Genomic DNA, 19,812 nt, shown 5'->3' on the forward strand with positions numbered 1-19,812 from the left:
AGTTAAGGTAAAACAAAACAAAGTTTAAAAAACATAAAAAGCATAAAACCAATGTTTACATCTAGTCTACAGCATTAAGAAAAAAACTACAGTAATACAAGTTGTAAAGTACTTTTTGTGACATAACTCACCAGGAAGACTAACAGGTAAGTACAAAATCCACTGTCAGTCACCTGAAGTTGGGCTTTCTGGTCCTGGTTCCAAGTTATTTGACATTATGGTCATTTTCAAAAAGTAAAAGTTTCAAAAGACTTGTAGCACAATTTTAATAACTTGCCAGTATGACTAACGGGTAGTTCAAACAGCAGCATTAATCACCTTAAGTTGGCTTTTCCAGTCTTGGTTTCAAGTTATTTGATGTTATGGTCAGTTTATAATTTCAAAGAATTCAAAGTTTTTCCTGATCTGAGTGAAGTCTTAACAATCCAAATGTTGGAACAAATTCACTAACAAGCTGCTTTGCCAGTTTCTTCTTCCTGGTTAGGAAGAGCACACTGCTATAGTTGCCCATGTCTTTCCTTGTTGTTCCTAGCACAACTCACATAAATGTACATTACTCATCCAAAGAGTTCTAGCATCTAGTCCAGTAGAAGTGTTAACTAGTCCTCTTTCATGTGTTCTTAACATTTAGATGCCCGCCTGTTGTAATGATGTGGAATATTCTGATTGAAGTGAATGTGGAAGTACCAAACTAGCAGTAATTTCTGCCATTTTTCATCTTTTCAATTCTACTGTAACAAGCCTTCTTACAGGTGTAAAGAATGTCATTGTGTCCAGTACATCCATCTTTATTTGCAGTTACAATACATTGGTTATTGTGAAATGAAGACTACAATGAAATTCAAAGTACTGGATTGTACTGAGCCATTATTTGTAACAAGGGTCATTCTGAAGCATCCTCAGTCCCTTAAATAATCGTTTTTAGACTTATCTTTTACCTGAGCACCTTGAAGGTCAGTTTTGGACCACTTTAGTTCTTCATTATCACTTTTGGATATCCCATACAGGATTCTGCTGTGTCAATTTAGATTAATTAACTTTAATATATTGTGCTTTATTCCTTTTGTGTTTATAATTTTAATTTTTTTTTCAATAACAGTTTCTGACGGTCATAGATTTGAATCCTCGTCACACCAAATATGCTCGCCCTTTCAGCCATAGGGTGTTATAATGTGACAGTCAATCCCAGTTTTTTGTTGGTAAAAGAGTAGCCTAGGAGATGGCAGTGGGTGGTGATGACTATCTTCCTTCCTTCTACTATTACACTGCTAAATTAGGATGGCTCATGCAGATAGCCCTTTGTAGCTTTACAAGAAATTCAGACCGTTCAGGTAAGCTTTTGATATCAAGTGCTTCAGTCTAGATATGTGGAGGTTTTATTCCTGTGAATCAAACCATCAAATCCTTTGAACTGATTTGAAATGAACTGAATAAAATGAATGAGATTGAGAAAAAAGAATCAAACAGTTCATTAGTAACAACTACTATTCTGATGTAGCTGGCATTTTGATACTCTTCATATTGTTTCTCATACCCACTAGATAACAAATACTATTCTGATGTAGCTGGCATTTTGATACTGTTCATATTGTTTCTCATACCCACTAGATAACAACTACTATTCTGATGTAGCTGGCATTTTGATACTGTTCATATTGTTTCTCATACCCACTAGATAACAACTACTATTCTGATGTAGCTGGCATTTTGATACTGTTCATATTGTTTCTCATACCCACTAGATAACAACTACTATTCTGATGTAGCTGGCATTTTGATACTGTTCATATTGTTTCTCATACCCACTAGATAACAACTACTATTCTGATGTAGCTGGCATTTTGATACTGTTCATATTGTTTCTCATACCCACAAGAAAAATCTTGTCACCGAGTTACGTGCCTATCATTTGATGTTAAAGTGATAAAACCAAAATATTAAAAACATAGCCTACACCACAAGAAAGTATTCTATCACTTGGTTGTAAAGGATATTTCTCTTTATTTGTATCAGTTAGTCAGCCACCAAGTCATTTTTGCTGATTAATTCATTAAAAGTTATTTTCATCGTAAACTTAAATAAATAAAACCTCACTTCAACAAAACCAAAATATTTTTCAAGTGCTTATGAAAAAAGATCCAATTTCAATAGGTCATGCTGTTTTATTCTACAATTCCTTATAATTTATATGGGAGAAGCTTAGACAATACCTTGAGCATGACTATATCTATGACTCTGCATGCAGTTTAAAAAAAAAATAGTAGGGTTCAGGGCAATATCACCTTTACTAAGTGTTATTTCTTGCCCAAGAAATCACAAGTATATAAACCATAAAGGCACACCACTATTTAGTCCACTGCAACCAATCCTGAATGATATAGAAGGTCCAAGTGATTTAAACCCAACAAATTATCTCCTATATCTTCACTTGGTAATATTCAAGACCAATTGTGAGCACATTTTATAGAATTTCATTGTAGTCTTCATTTCACAATAACCAATGTATTGTAACTGCAAATAAAGACGGATTTTTTAAATGAAAATCAAACCTCATTCAAATTATTAACCTTCACGCATTTTTGTAAAATGGTCGTGTATTCATTCAAAAAACTTGAACCTGGACATTTAAGAAAAACGGGTATTCACTAAAAACAAATATTTTGCAATAATATGTAGAGCTTGTCGCTAACCGAAACATTACTTACGCGATTTTAAACTTACAAAATATGAATGTTGCTACATTACAATAAACATTTAATCATCATATATAAACACTGGGTGATAACTTATAAATAACGTACTTTCAAAACCTTTTTTCTTCCCTCTTACAGTGAGATATGCAGGCCCGACGAGAGGGGGAGGGGGGAGGTAGGGAGGGTCTATGTCCCGGGGCCTGGGCTTTAATGCTTGCTGCCTTGAAGCCCGTAATGGCTCTCGACGGCCTTGGAGATATGCTTTAAATTAATATTTTATAAAGTAAAGAATGTTCATAAACGACACAATTACTTGTCGGTTCTAGATTAAACCAGTCGCTGCCAAGTGCTGCTTGTGTGTAAAGTTAGGCATGTAAATATATAGCAGCAATTGATTTATGCCACGTGTTTAATGTGTTCCAAGGATAAACACTATTGATCTGCTTCTTGAAACCACTCACAGTTCTGTGAATTCACGTTTGTATCAACATCCGGTATATTCAATACGAATAAATACGACAATTTTCTGCAATGTGTACAACTTTTACCATATACGAGTGTATATACACACACACATAATGAAATATGACATAAGAAAACTTTCTGGAGTAGATAACACTTATTTCTATGAATCTTTTTTCATCCTTATTTATTTCATTTATACTTTTAAATTATACCATAGCAGAGAATTAAAAACAATTATTTAAAATTTTTTGTTTAGGTATATTGTGATAATTCGTATTCAAAATCCAATTGGCCCGGCATGGCCAAGCGTGTTAAGGCATGCGACTCGTAATCTGAGGGTCGCGGGTTCGCATCCCCTTCGCGCCAAACATGCTCGCCCTTTCAGCTGTGGGGCATTATAATGTGACGGTCAATCCCACTATTCGTTGGTAAGAGAGTAGCCCAAGAGTTGGCGGTGGGTGGTGATGACTAGCTGCCTTCCCTCTAATCTTGCACTGCTAAATTAGAGACGGCTAGCACAGACATCCCTTGAGTCGCTTTGTGCGAAATTCAAAAACAAACAATCAATAAAAATCCAACTTCTTATCCTAAAGAAACATATGTATACTTGCAGAGACCCACAAAACATTTCCAGTCATATCACAATCTTTACTGGAACAGTACCTCTTTAAATACATGATTTATAAAACAATACAAAAGAATACCATACCCAGTCACAAAAATCCCCAAGTCTACTTGTCTTAGGCCTAACATTAGTTAAGCCTTTAAGTAAGTACGGCATATACATGATAGAAAGATAAATTAACACTAACTTGTGTTCGTTTTTTGCTTTAGTTTAATTAAACCTAAACTTTAGCGTACTTAGTACTACCAATAAATAAAGTTACGATTTTTTTCTATGACCTACCGTTTGACCTTTAAAAACTTTATTAAGCATTCAATAGGTTGTACAATTGTTGTTGTTTTGAATTGAGCACATAGCTACACAATGGGCTATCTGTGCTCTGCCCACCATGGGTATCGAAACCGGGTTTTAGCGTTGCAAGTCCACAGACATATCGCTGAGCCACTGGGGGTCAGGTTGTACAAAACGTTAGAGTATATTTACATCCACTGACGTTAACAGACGCAAAACAACAACAAAAAAAACCACACCCGTCCCTTCAGTCCCACACCAAACTTTGTCAACAGGTGCAGAAGTAACACTTAAGCTGTCTTACTACGCAAAGGATCTTCCACCGACTCTGGACAGATTGTTGGAACGATGCCACTGATGACAGCAAATAACCATTATTTTGACTGTTGCAACCAACCCTCGGAATACTGTCGGTCTAATCTTCTCTGAGGAGTTAAACCTCCCACCAATTCAAATATTATGGACAGACACATGATTAGAGAAAATTCTGAGAAACTTTCGACAGTCAAGTGTCAAGCATGGATATTTTGGAATAATGGTTTTGGAAAACATTTTGTGATGACAAAACGAGTCTGACAATGATTCAAGAAAGAAATAAGTTGCTTCTCAAGAACTACCAGAACTTAACGATCCGGAATGAACTGCAACTGCTACCCTGGCTACTACAAAGTCACGATTTTTCAAATATTGAACATAAGAGATTCCAGATGTGGCCCTGTTAACTACTAATATTAGATTATACACTTTACCTACTACCATTTTATAATCTCCGACTATCACACATCGATGTACCCAATGTAGAGCGTTAAACGTTATGAAAAGCATTTGTATTTTTGACGTTAAGTTAACGAACACACACTACTGGCCAAAATCTTAAGGCCAATGAACATAAAGAAAAAATATACATTTTGCGTTGTTGGACTCAACCACTTATTTGAGTAGAACTTCGAAAGATGAAAATAAGAAAAGGGGAAAAAAACAAACGTTTTTTGCGTTTAATGAGGAAAATGCGAACACTAGGAAATTAGCCTAAATACTAGCTGATCAAAAGTTTAAGACTATACTGAAACGAAGCGTTAATCGGTAAACACGTAACGAAATTTAGTCATTTGTGTTCAAGCACTAGCGTTCTCCACATTTCCCACTGACATCTCCTGCGTTACATTCGGTAAAAACATGTCAAAGGCTGAAAAGTTGACAGAGTTTTAACGTAGCAGAATTGTCGAGCTGCACAAGCAGTCTCTCTCAAAGTGGCATCACTAGTGAGATTGGGCGTAATAAAACTGCTGTTGCAAATTTCTTAAAAGACCCAGAGGTATATAGAACGAGAATAAGTGGTCGGCCCTAGAAAATTTCGCCGGCGTTGAGAAGGAGGATTTGACGGGTTGTTTGGCAAGACACCAGCCGATCGTCGAACCAGATTAGGGCCTTTACGGACGCAAAATGCAGCTCAAGAACAATAAGACGGCATCTACGAGAGAAAGGCTTTAAAAACCGTAAACGTCTTCAAAAGCCACGCCTCCTTCCACACCACGAAACAGCTCGGTTAAACTTTGCTGAGAAGCACCAAACATGGGACGTAGAAAAATGGGCTAAGGTTTTGTTCTCTGATGAGAAAAAATTTAACCTAGATGGTCCAGATGGCTTCCAACGTTACTGGCACGATAAGGATATCCCACCGGAGACATTTTCTACACGACACAGTGGAGGAGGTTCCATCATGATCTGGGGTGCTTTCTCCTTCCATGGAACAATGGAGCTTCAGATTATACAGGGGCGTCAAACAGCAGCTGACTACACTGGCATGTTGGAGAGAGCATCCTTACAGACTGAAGGCCCTCACTTGTGTGGAAATGACTGAATCATTCAGCAGGACAACGCTGCAATCCACAACGCCCGCAGGACAAAGGACTTTTTCATGGCGAATAACGTGATTCTTTTGGATCATCTAGCGTGTTCGCCCAAACTGAACCCCATTTGGGGGGATGGCAAAGGAAGTCTATAGAAATGGACGTCAATTCCAAACAGTGCATGATCTTTGTGAAGCCATCTTCACCACTTGAAATAATATTCCAGCCAGCCTTCTGCAAACGCTTATATCGACCATGCCAAAGCGAATGTTTGAAATTATTCGCAATGACGACCGTGCAACTTACTACTTAGACCTCTTGTTGGGCATTTCCTATCCTGTTTATTGCTTCTTTGTGATATGGTCTTAAACTTTTGACCAGCTAGTATTTAGGCTAATTTCATAGTGTTCACATTTTCCCTGTTAAATGCTAAAAGTTTTTTTTTTATTTTTCCTTTTCTTATTTTCATCTTTCTAAGCTCTACTCAAATAAGTGGTTGAGTCTAACAACGCAAAATGTATTTTTCTTTATGTTCATTGGTCTTAAGATTTTGGCCAGCAGTGTATATTAGATTCTGTTTGAGTCACAAAATTAAAGAAAGAGAGAAAGAGATCTGACTGTGATGACAAAACATTTTGAAAACAAATTATTTTTATTATAAGCAACTAAAATTTAGCAAAAGTAAAACGACGTATTACAAAGTATTTAAATGTTTATTATTGTTGTCTACAATCCACTGCGCTATTCACTAGAACTTATTATGTGAACGATATCTTAACAAGGGAAAGAAACATCAACTGCAGGCTCAAAGGATGGTTCTGCATTACGTTTTGTTTTTTTTTGGGGGGGGTGGGGAGTGTTGCATATTCCGAGTATATATTATGAAAAATGTGAAAAAAGTCCAATGTAAAAGTAAAACACGATGACACCGCATTATAAAAAGTTTTAAACAATTCATCGCTGATGCAATGGTCAAACTACTTCTATCATAAATATATGATCACCTCAGCTCTTCCTTAGAATACGCCTATGGATAAATAGAGGAAACACCTTCATAGTTTGGATGTTTCTAAATTTTCTCGTTAATTATTAACTTAAAATAACCCCATTCATAAAAATATGATGGCTATAGAGTGAAGAGAAAAACAAAATTCAAAGGATGATTTCCACTTATACAAGTAAATGCTATCCGCCCAACCAACACGATTATATATTATGTACATACGCCAGTTTCAATGTATTTACCCAACTTCTGAGAAGACATTATCATGATTTATTTTAGGCGTTGTCGATATGTATAGTTATTATGGTTACATAATGATGATTAAATTTATGGAAAGAATTACTTACCCTTCTTCGATGAGCCTCAAAATTATATAATTCACGTGAGTATGACGTAAGACAACAATATTTTACTTCAAATTTTAAATGCCTCGTGCAGTGTTGGGAGAGTACCTGTTTGTATTCAACTTACTATGCACATTAAGTGGAGTTAAAGTTATGCGTTCGCTTCAGGAAGTTTACTTCACAATAAAACAACATATTACTGGAACATCGTTTTTACTGCTTGTAGCCATTAAAAGTAACCAAATATTCACTGCGAACCAACCAGATACATATCATATCGACCCAGTAAATACAATACTAACCATATAATACATGCTATATAAAACATAACCGTAAAAGAATTTTAAACCATGAAATAATTTCGACGGTAAGTTCCATACAACAGTAATATTTTCTGTACACAACAAAGTTCCTATGTTGGTGCCTAGAACAGACCTAACGGGAAATCACAGTTCACTCAAGTGTCTGATGGTCGGGTTGGGTTGGATGGATTTGGAAATGAAGATATTTTATTTAACTATATTAACATTTTACACAGAAAAACGTGTAATGAAATATAAAATGATTGGAATTTGCGACAAGAATGACACACTGGTGTCACGAGCACATGGGTTGAAGTAAATGACTTGATCAGATTCCTAAGATTTAGTAAAATTTGAAACACTGACCAGATAGTTTGGTTCTGATAGAAAATTGGGGCACGCGTATCGGATATTTTGTTTATTTTTTTTGTAAAGGTGAATACTTACTTTGCAGATGTGGTTATGCGTTGATGAACTGATAGTTATGGAGCATCGTTATGACTGCACTATACAATACACGATAACAAACTTTCGGAAAACCTAATAATAGTTGACTTTAAATAGTTTATTTTTTGATATAAAAATATAAAGCCTTGAAAATTATACAATATGTTAACATAACGAAAATACGTAAATCAACTTTGGACATCTTTATTTTGATATAATGAAACCTGTGTGTGACACAGCAAGGTTGCTGGGGCACTTTTTAACCCTCTCTCATATATTGAAACATTTCGCAATAGTTGCGCCATTTGTCATCAACGTGGCTCCAACAGAACATGTTAAACCTAACTATATCTCACATGTTTACGAAACACGCGTGTAAGGCTATAGTTACCTTTAAGAAGCCCTACATAATGTTTGTTGCACATAATTCAAAAAATATTTATTTTTAACACAACTATTATAAATGCGGGAAAAATTCAGGCATGACGTGTGGTAAGGTACAAGCTAATCTTTTTGGTTCACAGTTTACCTAGCTATATACAACCTCGCGGTATCTTTGAAAATTTTTTTAATTCGATTTAACTTTTAATCGACATGAATTTCGTATATTGTATGTATAAATATATTAGTTGGAAATCTTCGTATCAAACTGTTTGAATATAAGACACTGATAATTTAATTAAACTGTACACGGAATTCGCACTCTAGTTCACACTGAAACAGTTGTTCAAACTGGCAAAAAGACTCGACCGCACTAAGTCTGGCTTATCTCAGCCAATGTGATGAGATCTAGTAATGAACGAAAGGCTTCGACCACACATTGCATGTAAAGTATATAAACTTGATTGAAATTTCATTAAATTCTTGTTTACTTTCACTTACAAACAGTGGCATATTTAGGTAGGGGGCTAGAGGGGGTTCAGCCCCAGGGCTCATGGTCTTAACGGGAGCCTTTTAATGAATGTAGGGCTCATAAAAATTATTACCTTCTGGGTCCACACAACCTTAAATCTGCCACTGCTTACACTTATAATTTCATGAAGAACTTGCACTTTTATAAAAGTTGATAATGCAATGAACAGCTTAATTTCACAATATGGTAACTGGAGTGTAAATTTTTATTTTACTAACCACTAACTCCCACTACTACAAAAATAATACAATGTTCTATTTAATTGCAATCTTTTTACAGTTTCATACGTTCTTGTACATTCAGAGAACACAATATCACATCATACCATCATGAAGTACATGACTTGTGGTCTGAAAATCAAATCTATATAAAATTACTAGTGACTAACTTTCTGCCAAAAATACTTTTGTAGGCCAAATTCTTAGACTTTTGTCAAATGATGAGCACAGTTTCAACTAGGAAAGTGTTTCTCAAAATGTTAGTTGAGAATTCTGTTCGAAGTCATAAGCAGATTTCCAGAGTTACAATTTGTCAAAGTGTTCTTGAGGTGAGAGAGGTTTATATAATCACCTTCTGTGTATATGATGAATGATGAACTATATCTTCACTGTAGGGATACTATGGGGGGGAAGGGGGCAAATTTGCTTGAATTTAAAAATAAAACCAAGAAAATGACCTGGATGATACAAAATGTAAAGTAGGCAAGACTAAAAGTTTTAGATAACATCTATCTTACTGTAGTGGCCTAGTATTTAACCATCACTTCTATTTTGGGAGCATTGATTTTGTACTCGTACGAGATATTAGGGATAAGAGAAATACTGTACATGATAGAAAATATGCAACTCAATATTAGCATTATTTGGATGTCAAGCCTACTGTTAGTTACATGGAACTTGTACAAGTTCTTATAAAACTTGTAATGAAAGAAATAAAACATGAAATGGAACTTGTGTTATTATTTTTAACCCAATAATTCAAAACAACCCACTCAATGATAAAAACTATCATAACATTACCACTTATCACCTCCATAGTTTTGATAAGTATTTTGCACAGTGGTACACAGAAAATTTGATTTAATAATGAAGTACACAGACCAAAAAGGTTAAAAACCATTGATTTATGGTTCTTTGTATTTTCACTATATTCACTATGCATATTGAGGAAATGAGGTGTTAAATAACATGTTAACCTTGAACATGAATTAAGGAAACCATAATATTCTTATTCATTAACATGTACTTCATAACCAGCCTTCTCTTTTTGACATTAAAATATTTTTCTCAATGTTTATTTAATTAAATCCTTTGTGAAACTGACTGGGAAACAAATGTATACTGACTATGAACTGGGGTTACCAGGTTATAAAAGTACATTATGGTATATGAAGTTAAACTAACACAAGACTTATGGAATAAGTGTTTTACATTTTAAAATAAGTTATAGATATATGAGCTCAAAATACTGTATATAAAACAAACACATTCCCAGTTGCTGGAACTTTCTCACCCTCTATATATGCTATCTTGAAAACACTCACTACTTGAACTTATTTCAAAACAAGTTGAAACTTTCTTTACAACCACTGCCTTCTCCTGAAGTAGTGGATTGCTACAGTATTTAGTTATTAAAGAGAAAGATAAAAAATAGTTTAAAAACTTGTTTCTCTTCATTTTGCAATCAGTTTTTTCACAACAAAGATTTCCACCTTAAACAAGATACACAATATAAATAGTTTATTTGAATCAGATGACATTTTTTTCAAAGACTTCATGAAAATTCCTAGTCTGACAAATCATAGCTACAACAGAGCAAGAAAAAAAACTTTAGTCAAACAATTATACTATATAACCAAGTGGTACAACAAAAATGTTCACATATTGTGAATTAACTTGAGATATTAAGTAAATATTAATAGTAAATGTAATATTAACTGACAGAAATATTGATTGTTCATGAACAGATATAATTATACCAGTATATATTTTTCTTCTGTTGCACAAGGTCTCAATTCAATATTCATGCTTCCTAACATATAACACACCTTAATTCTTGCAAACTTCTAGTCTTTACTGCATTTCAAATTTTACTACACACATGATGTCAGAGTAAACACGTTTATAATTTTTTCAGTCTTTTGAGAGGTTAAAGAGATTCATTTGGATATTTTTTTGTAGATTTGTATTTAATCTTATTGAAAGTTATACAGATAATATATTTGGCAATAGCACACTCAAAATATTTAACCTACTTTGGAGATTATATGGGTAATGTATGATAAATGTTTTATGCCTAATATGTGTCTGTAAAACTTTGAAAGATTAAAAGACCTTAAAAATTTTTAACCTCTTAAGGTTAGATAAATAATAGACCTTAGTATAAGTTTTATTTTTTTTAATCCTACAATCAGAAGTCAATGATATGCTGCTTTGGTCATATTACACCCAGAAAATGATGAAAATGAAATTGCTTCTCATCAATGACTTAGTATTGGAGCTTTTGTACAATAACCACTTTGTTCTCATCAGTTTACCTTTAACAGTGATATTCTTATTTGAAAAGTTCTTCCATGTTATTTGTGTTCAGATAGAGTGTGATAAATGTCCACTGCCTTTTGAAGAGTAATTCATGTACAGAAGACCTACTTTAAGTGCTGAATAACCAACATACACTATTAAAATATTAAGTTATATTTACCCCTACAGAAAAATGTCTTCAATGAGTATACAAGTTGAACCTATTTAAAACTAATACTACAAAAATAATTTTCTTAAAAAATATAGACTGTCATTTTTAAAATCAATTACAAATATTAAGTACATAGTTAACAATAATCTAAACTTAGACAAAATTGGAAAAAAATCTTATATATCTTTCACTGATTCTTAAGGTATAAAATATTTACAAAACAATACCTGTGAGTCAGGATTCAGAGGAACATTTTCTTCAGGTGTTCCTGGTGGCACAAAATGTCCTTCACTTAGACTATCTTCATCCAAAAACTGACGATCAATGGAGAAGTTCAGATCATCAGAAAAACATCGTGAATGTTGTCTCCTTTCTCGTACTTCAGTCTCTTGGCGTGCTAATGAACTGTACAGGTAACTCATCATTTATTCTATTCACTATTAAACTTTCAAGACCAGGATTGAACTTGTTTCTCTTGTGACTGTGATACTAAAGTAAGAAAAAGAGAAATAAAAACCCAATAAGATTTCAAACATATTCTGATGGCAAAAATGTAAACTATGGTATTTTTATATTTGCAAACAAGAAATAGTTTAATATTAAAATGTTTTGTTCAAAAGTAAACTAACTATATAGATAAGGAGAAAAGTTTTAATTAATAAAGTTGTTTCTACACAACTAACAAGTATGCAATGCCAGAATCACTACATACAAAAACTTAAATACTAGAATACATTAAATCATAACTACACTTTCACTCGTGTTCTCAGTAACTCAAATAATGTGGTCAGCTTAGGAGATTTCAGCTACTCCTAAACCCATTTGCATAAAACAAAAAGTACCAAATAATCTACATAAATGTAAAAATAATTTTAAACCTTATAATCAATAATACTGATGAAAACTGAAGAAACATGTGGTAGGTCATCTCTTACCCAACATAAATAGTAATCATTCACCAAAATGTACACAATTCATGATTAATATTAAATGTACTTGTAAGCATTCATGAAAAGCAGTATTCCAATTTAAAACTTGAAATTTAATAACCCCCAAGTTAATTTTAACATTTGAGATATATTCTCAGAACATCTATTGTAAAACAAGTTCTTGCTGGTTTACTTGAAAATAAAAGAAAGTTAATTGCATGATACAGATTTGTTTACTCTTCAAATAACATTCTTGCATAATAATTGACTAATAGTAACTTAAAATAGTCATTCACTGCAAATCAATTTTATGTCAATCTGACATTATCAGATGTAAGTCTACTGATAATGTATTCAGTGATAAGTTTGATAGCTATGTCATGAATATTAGTAGCAACAAAGTTTTAAAACCTTGCTCCAGGTATTTATAAAGGTAAAACATTTTCTCTCCCAACTGTTAACTTTAGGAATAAATTACTTATTTATATCCTATACTAATAGTTTGGATTTTGATGTAAAACATAACACTTTGTTGGATGGGTCTTAAGATTCCAGTATTCCTGAATAACCTGATAGGCTGAAAAGCTTGCAGCAACTTATCTCTAATTGCTACATTCTATGGTAGTTAACTACAAATCACTAATTTTTTTTCTTTACTTCCAATAGCAAAGACAATATAGAAATTAATGCTTCATTCCACTCATGAAATAAAGCAGATCCAATATGAATTTCAACCCTACAATGTCAGCTTGTAATAATACATTGTTTTACATCTATTTCATGAAAACCAACTTATCACACACACACAGATTACAACATATTTAAATAAAATTCAAATACCAGTTTGAATATTACATTTCAGGTTGGCTTTCTATACTAAATGATCATTGCCAAGTAACACACAATTTTAAATTTAATGTTAACCACAACAGTACATACTGGTGCAAGAACTCAACTCCAAGGATATTTGGGGAAGATTATATTTTGTTATTCTTTATACCGAGATAAAATAAGAACTGAAATTTTAACTCAATTTTCAGAAAAACCAATTTTGAGGTCATAAGTAAAAATATCATTAATGAATTGGAGGACAGTGTTTTAAAATGTGGAACAGTACTTCAAAATATAAAAATATGAAATGCATTTAATTAAATATAGGTTTGAACCTAAAACAATGCCAAGGATAACAGGGAAGACCAAACCTAACCAGCTCACTAAAGACATGAGAAAATTAAAATACAAATGTTCCAAATTTAAAAAGTTTAAAATGACGGGTAAGTTGGAAGACAGACTAGGAAAACTAGATTTAGTTAGATATAGGAAATATAGTTGACTGATTATGTTAAAACTAACAGTGAGTATTTTTAAATTATGTTAAATTTAAGCAAAATGTTAGAACTGGCATTGGAACCTTACAGGAAACTAATAGCAAAGTTTTATTATAAATGATAAAGTGGCTGAGATTTTAAATGTCTTTTCCTCTTCTGTTTTTACAAGCTCAGTTATCAGTAATATTTCTGTACTTAAATATTAAATGGAAAAGACTGGAATTGGCCTGGCCCATGCAAATATTAGAGAAATTACAAAACTGAAAGTAAATAAAGGACCAAGGCCAGATAGTTTTCCTCTGAATTTTAATGAGGTCAAAGTTCAAACATAGAAGCCATTCTCTTTCATTTTTAACAGATCCACAGAAAGTGGACAGAAGCATGAAAATTGAAAAGTTACTTATAAATCTTACTCCTATTTTTGAAGGAAGTAATAAGAGATGCTCCAAACATTTGAAGGCAGTTAATCTTACCTCTACCGAGGGAAAAATTCTAGTATTTAAAGGAAGAAGCTTAACAAAATAATTTGTTGAAATGTCATATCATAAATAAAAGACAACATGGATTTACCATAGGAAATTCTCACTTTGTTTAGGAATATTAATCATATAGTTGAATGACTAACTTGACTAACATCACTAAAATAATCTATTAATCAAAATTAGCATTTGCAATTACTAGTATGTTTTGATTATTCTAAATATCCACATATTGCCATTATGATTTTTCATTACTACTTCATTTAATTCAAAGTTATTTAGCTCAAGAAATTTGTGTTGTGACTAACAAAATAATTAACCAAAACTAGTGTGTTAATTATTCCAACTATCCAAGTCATCTGCTAAAAATCAATGAATTGAATGTAACTGATTAATAAACCTAATGATTAACTTTCTACAACATTCTGTTAATCATTCAACTTTTATCTGGATAATAAAAAAGGTGATGAGTTAATGTTCTTAGGTCTGAAAAAAAAAAAAGCTAAGGTGACATACAAAAGATTAGCTAAGAAAATTATACCTATAGGGTTGGGAAAATACTAATTAAGTGGATTGATGGGTGATTAGATAAGAAAAAAACAAAATGCTGTTATCAACCCTTTTGCAATGGCTCACAGGTCAAAGACTATGTCATTGGGTTCATTGATTTGCATTCAAAATTTAATTAAACTACTATCTTGAGTTTATATCAATGAATTTGGAATCAAATTGTAGATTACAATTCACACTTTAATATTATGTATAATTTATTAATATAATAAATTAATATAATTTATTAATTTCAAAGTACCTATTAAAAGCACACCTAAATATGGATTTTAGTGAGTCAAGCAGTATATGTTGAATGTAGCATTGTTTAAAATTAGATGTTTGTGATGTCAAAATACTAAGTCTATTGTTCTGAACTCAAATTACCAATATTAACAAGCTAGAATATAAAATAACCTCATATCCTTTTATTTTGCTGAGATATTACTTGTGTACCGAATCAAACACTGTAGCCCTGTTCAACTCTCTTCAATTTTTGAAATGGTTCCTTGTATACTCTTACTGCAGTGTATGACACAAAATTAATCAAACAGCTTAGAATGTCCTCAGGGTGGATTTCTCAGCCATTTTAACCTATAAAAAGGCTACTACATTTTTTTTTATTCAAGTTTTCAAGGTGGTAGGTTGTGTTCAGTCTACTTCAAGTTTCACATCATTAAGATCTACATCTTAGTTACTAAGCCTAATAAATTATAATGGAATTTATATCATCATTGCAGTTATTTATGATTTTTTGGTTATTAAGCTGTATATATAAAACCTAAAGATGATTTTCTTTGACATCATCCACATGCAAAATTTTAAAAGGCTTGGTAACTTATGTCCAGTAACAAGTGAATACAAAGGTCATAGTGAGAAGAGAATTGTTTGCTTTACTTCTTGATTTATTGTTCTATATTTTAAGAAAGATAAGTTTAATAATTTATGTCTAAATAGTAATATATATAATGTATAATAATTGAAATGTGACTATATTCCAAAATACTAGGCAACTGAAACACAGCCAAGACAGTGAAGACCAGAGGTCAGTTTTATATTACTGGACACATAACATTAGTGCAACGTACACAGCATCAACATAATGTCAGTTAGGCATAATTGGAAGTTTAACATAATAAAAAAAATTACATATGTAAATATATAGCATTATGAGACTAAGTTATGAGCTACTCAGACCACACTTGTATTTTTGTATTATAATGTCATCACTCTAGCATGAAAAATGCACAATTTGTATTCCCTAAATTTTTTATGATGGTTACAATGTTAGTATTGTGACAGACTGCACATTGTTAAAGTATAGAAAATAGCAAAATATAAAGTCTTACTAAAAACAAATGTTTGAAATGTATTTAGGAGGTTTTACAGATTACACAAATAACATTTGAAAATTTTGGGAAGCAGAATAGCTTTTTAATCATAGCATTAAGTCACTTTGCACTCAGACTAGTAACAAAACTATTTTCACAAATAAATCATTAGGAAAAATATTTCATCAAAAAACCTTATTTTTTGTATACAATATACATGTAATCTTTACTAAAACTGCTAAATTTGTTAAGATACACATGCTGTAACAAAAAGTGTAACGTAAGCACTTGAAGTGTGCAAATGTGTAGACAAACTTGCTAGTATTATACCAAGCCTGTAGCAAAAGGGTTAAAGAAGTCCAATCAAACTAGACCATTGTTACAACTAGAGTACATCAGGGATCAATGCTTGGGCATTTATGTTTCTGTATTTACATTTACAATATCAACAGAGCTATAATTAGCTATGCCTACTGACAACATTACAGTTGGAAAAAAAAAAATTGGGGAATAGCTTTTCATTATAGTAAATACAAAATGATACATTTTGATTTTAATAATTTGGACCATGTTTAATATAGATGGGATCCAACTTTATAGCATGACTGGAGAAAAAGGATCTTGGCAAAACAATGGAAAAGTCACTCAAAACTGCTAAATAGTGCTCTTGCTAGTAATAAAGCTAATAGTATTTTATGGTGCATTTATAGAAATGTTGATTTTAAGTCAAAGAGGTAATTTCTTCTGTACACAATTATACCTCATATAGAAACTGTACAGTTTGATCTCCTTATCTAAGAAATAATACTGAATTATTTAGAAAGGGTTCAGAAAAGGTTTACAAAATGATTTCATGGATTGGTTATCTTACAAGGATAGATTAATGTCTTATTTCCTCTTGAAAAACCAAAAGGACAATATGTTATCTTATTAAAATCTAAACACTTATCTAAGGGTTTGACAGAACACTTGCCTATTGTTATTTTGAAGATAACAGGATGAAAAGATATATAGAAGTTTAAGTATTTTGAATAAAACAGGCTAGGTTCCAGTTAACAAGGTGATTAAATAATAGACAAATTTCAATTGGCAGTAACTGATGGTAGCACTTTACAAGAGTTTATGAGTGGAATTGATGACTTCCTGAAAAGTAAAGTGGATTAAATTTCACAAGGGTGGTGGGTATGCAAGGATAGCCTCGAGAGATCAAGTGGTCTTTTGTCATCTTTACATGATGGTTAAATTAAACATCTCTTAAAACAGAAAACACAAGTCAAATATTTTTTCTATATTTTCCTTATAAGTTAAAGAATTAATCATAAATATTTGATGATGAATTATAATTAAAAATAAATTAATATGCAAATTTAAAGTTTACTATTATGCCTTTGTAAGAAAAAGTCCCTTAAATAGTTGCATTACACATCTATATGAACAATTTTGTAACCAAAGCTAAGTAAATGCACTTGTTTCAGCTAAACAATGAATATATACTACAAATACCTCATGTAAGGTGCAGCAGTTTCCATTAATTAGCTTAACAGTAAATATAAGCATTTTGCCGATTTATAATTAGCATCATACAATTTCAATTGGTTCACGTTAAGTCTGTTACAATATTTTAAGTACCAAACAGACAGCAGAGAATATGTTCTACTACAATTCTGATATCACTAATTTATAAAGTTAGTTGGTTTGAAGTAAAATTGGAAAATTTTTAGCATCTGTGGATGATTATAGCCTTCATTTCCAATGTGATTTTAAAACATAACAGTTACTTTTTTACAAACATTTTCTATGTATACAAAGTCTGGTAAAACTTAATTTGCAATTACTTTATAAAACTATTAATTTTCCAGTTTGATATTACAATGTTAATTCTTTAACAGTATTCCTACCTTTAGTCATATCGATAGTAATAAAATGGAGGCCTTCCCTTTCAGTTTGTATACATAACACTAGAGCAGTGATTTTCATACTCTTTAAAAATTACTTCCTTTGTCTTTGGACTTATTCTCCCCCCCATCCCATACATATACTAGTGAAAAAAGAAAGAAATCCAATATGCTACTAATCATTGATTATTAAAAATTATAGTGTTACGTGGGCAAATAGGTTTGCATGTACCTATAAAATAACTTAAACTCTATATTACATACTGTCACTTATTGCTCACTAGAAGAATACATATTCCTAGAGAAAGATGCACCCCCAGTTTGGAAACCACTACTGTACACTGTATTGTAGAAACTAAAGCAGAATTAACTCGTGTTATTATTATTATCAACTAACCCAAACTTGTAATTTCAGAAAAGTAAAATATTTCTAAATTTCAGTTAATTTATTTTACATTTAAAAGGTTGAGACTTTTAATTATTATGCCCATAAGTACAAAAGACAAGTTACCTTAAAATTTTATAACATGAATTTTGTTTACAGTTATTTATTATTACTAACTGTTGCAATCCTTTACTGTGCAGTTCTGTGTTACTGTTTGCATTACTTCTAACGGTAACATTCACAATTATCGAGTTAAGCCTATTGCTTATTAAAAAACATTATCGTGGTAACTGTTCTTCCTGTGCTAAACTAAACGAGTAAATTTCTTGTTTACGAAAATATTATCATCATGATCTTGTTACATCATGTTTTTATTTCATATATTTAATTTTTAGTTTTAAATAATGAACGTTGACAATTTTAACCTACCTCCCTTGAAGTTGAACACAGTAAGAATATTTTGTTCAAAAATTAGTAATTCTCAGCAAAAGTTAAAGTATTTGAATGAACTGCAAAAATACAACATAAGAAATTATTCTTCTATACTCCTCTACCACTTTCCACTGTTCTGAAGTAATCTTCAACCAACACAATTTCGCCACCTGACTTTATGACGTCACGAGCCACATACCCTAGATGCAAGTTGATTCGCTAGTATTTGGTTTATTTCGAAAGTGTACGTTGAATTGATCGTTAGTTGAGTTATACAACATTGATTTGCAACATAAGTTGTACAATTAAATAAAAACTGTAAAAAATAAATAACTTAATTCTTCCATTCAGCTTTTCTTTACATTTAATTCTCTTCATAGGAGCAGTGGAAGCATATGGAGAATCAGTATATTTACAAAGCTTCTTCAATATCGTGTCTTTCTAAGTGGCAGTTTTACAGTTACTATAGGTACGATGGGGCAGCTGTAAATTCGATAAGTTTACGAAATTACAACGCTAAAATTCGGTATTTGACTCTCCGCGATGATCACAGGAGATAATCAAATGTAACTTTCATCTAAAACAAATTATCGTTATCAATCACTAATACAGTAACTGTAAATAATTCAGGCATTTAAATAATGTTAGTGCTCGTGCCTAAATCATTATTTTACTTTATATATCTAATGAAGTATTTGGCCCTTAGTGATACGTCGATGGACTTACAACGATAGAAACCGGGTTTCAATACTAGTAGTGGTTAGAGCACAGATAAATATACAACAAATAAATCAAGTATTTAAAGATTATATTTTGTTGTTGTTGTTGTATTTTAATACACAATAATTATTATTTACCTC

The 19,812-nt window shown here is 32.0% G+C and overlaps 1 protein-coding gene across 1 annotated transcript in view; it reads right to left on the bottom strand.

The window, feature by feature from the left end:
* Positions 1-19,148, bottom strand: part of LOC143226459 (adiponectin receptor protein-like) — a 45,930-nt gene extending 26,782 nt beyond the window's left edge. Inside the window, exons 1-2 of the mRNA XM_076457457.1 lie at positions 18,950-19,148; positions 11,852-12,113 (exon numbers count right to left, since the gene is read on the bottom strand). Of these exons, the coding sequence (XP_076313572.1) occupies positions 11,852-12,049 (198 nt within the window). The 5' untranslated portion in view covers positions 12,050-12,113; positions 18,950-19,148. The remainder of the gene's footprint in view (positions 1-11,851; positions 12,114-18,949) is intronic.
* Positions 19,149-19,812: the final 664 nt, after the last annotated feature.

Source organism: Tachypleus tridentatus, chromosome 9, assembly GCF_004210375.1.
Source record: "Tachypleus tridentatus isolate NWPU-2018 chromosome 9, ASM421037v1, whole genome shotgun sequence".
In the NCBI taxonomy this organism is placed as follows: domain Eukaryota; kingdom Metazoa; phylum Arthropoda; class Merostomata; order Xiphosura; family Limulidae; genus Tachypleus; species Tachypleus tridentatus.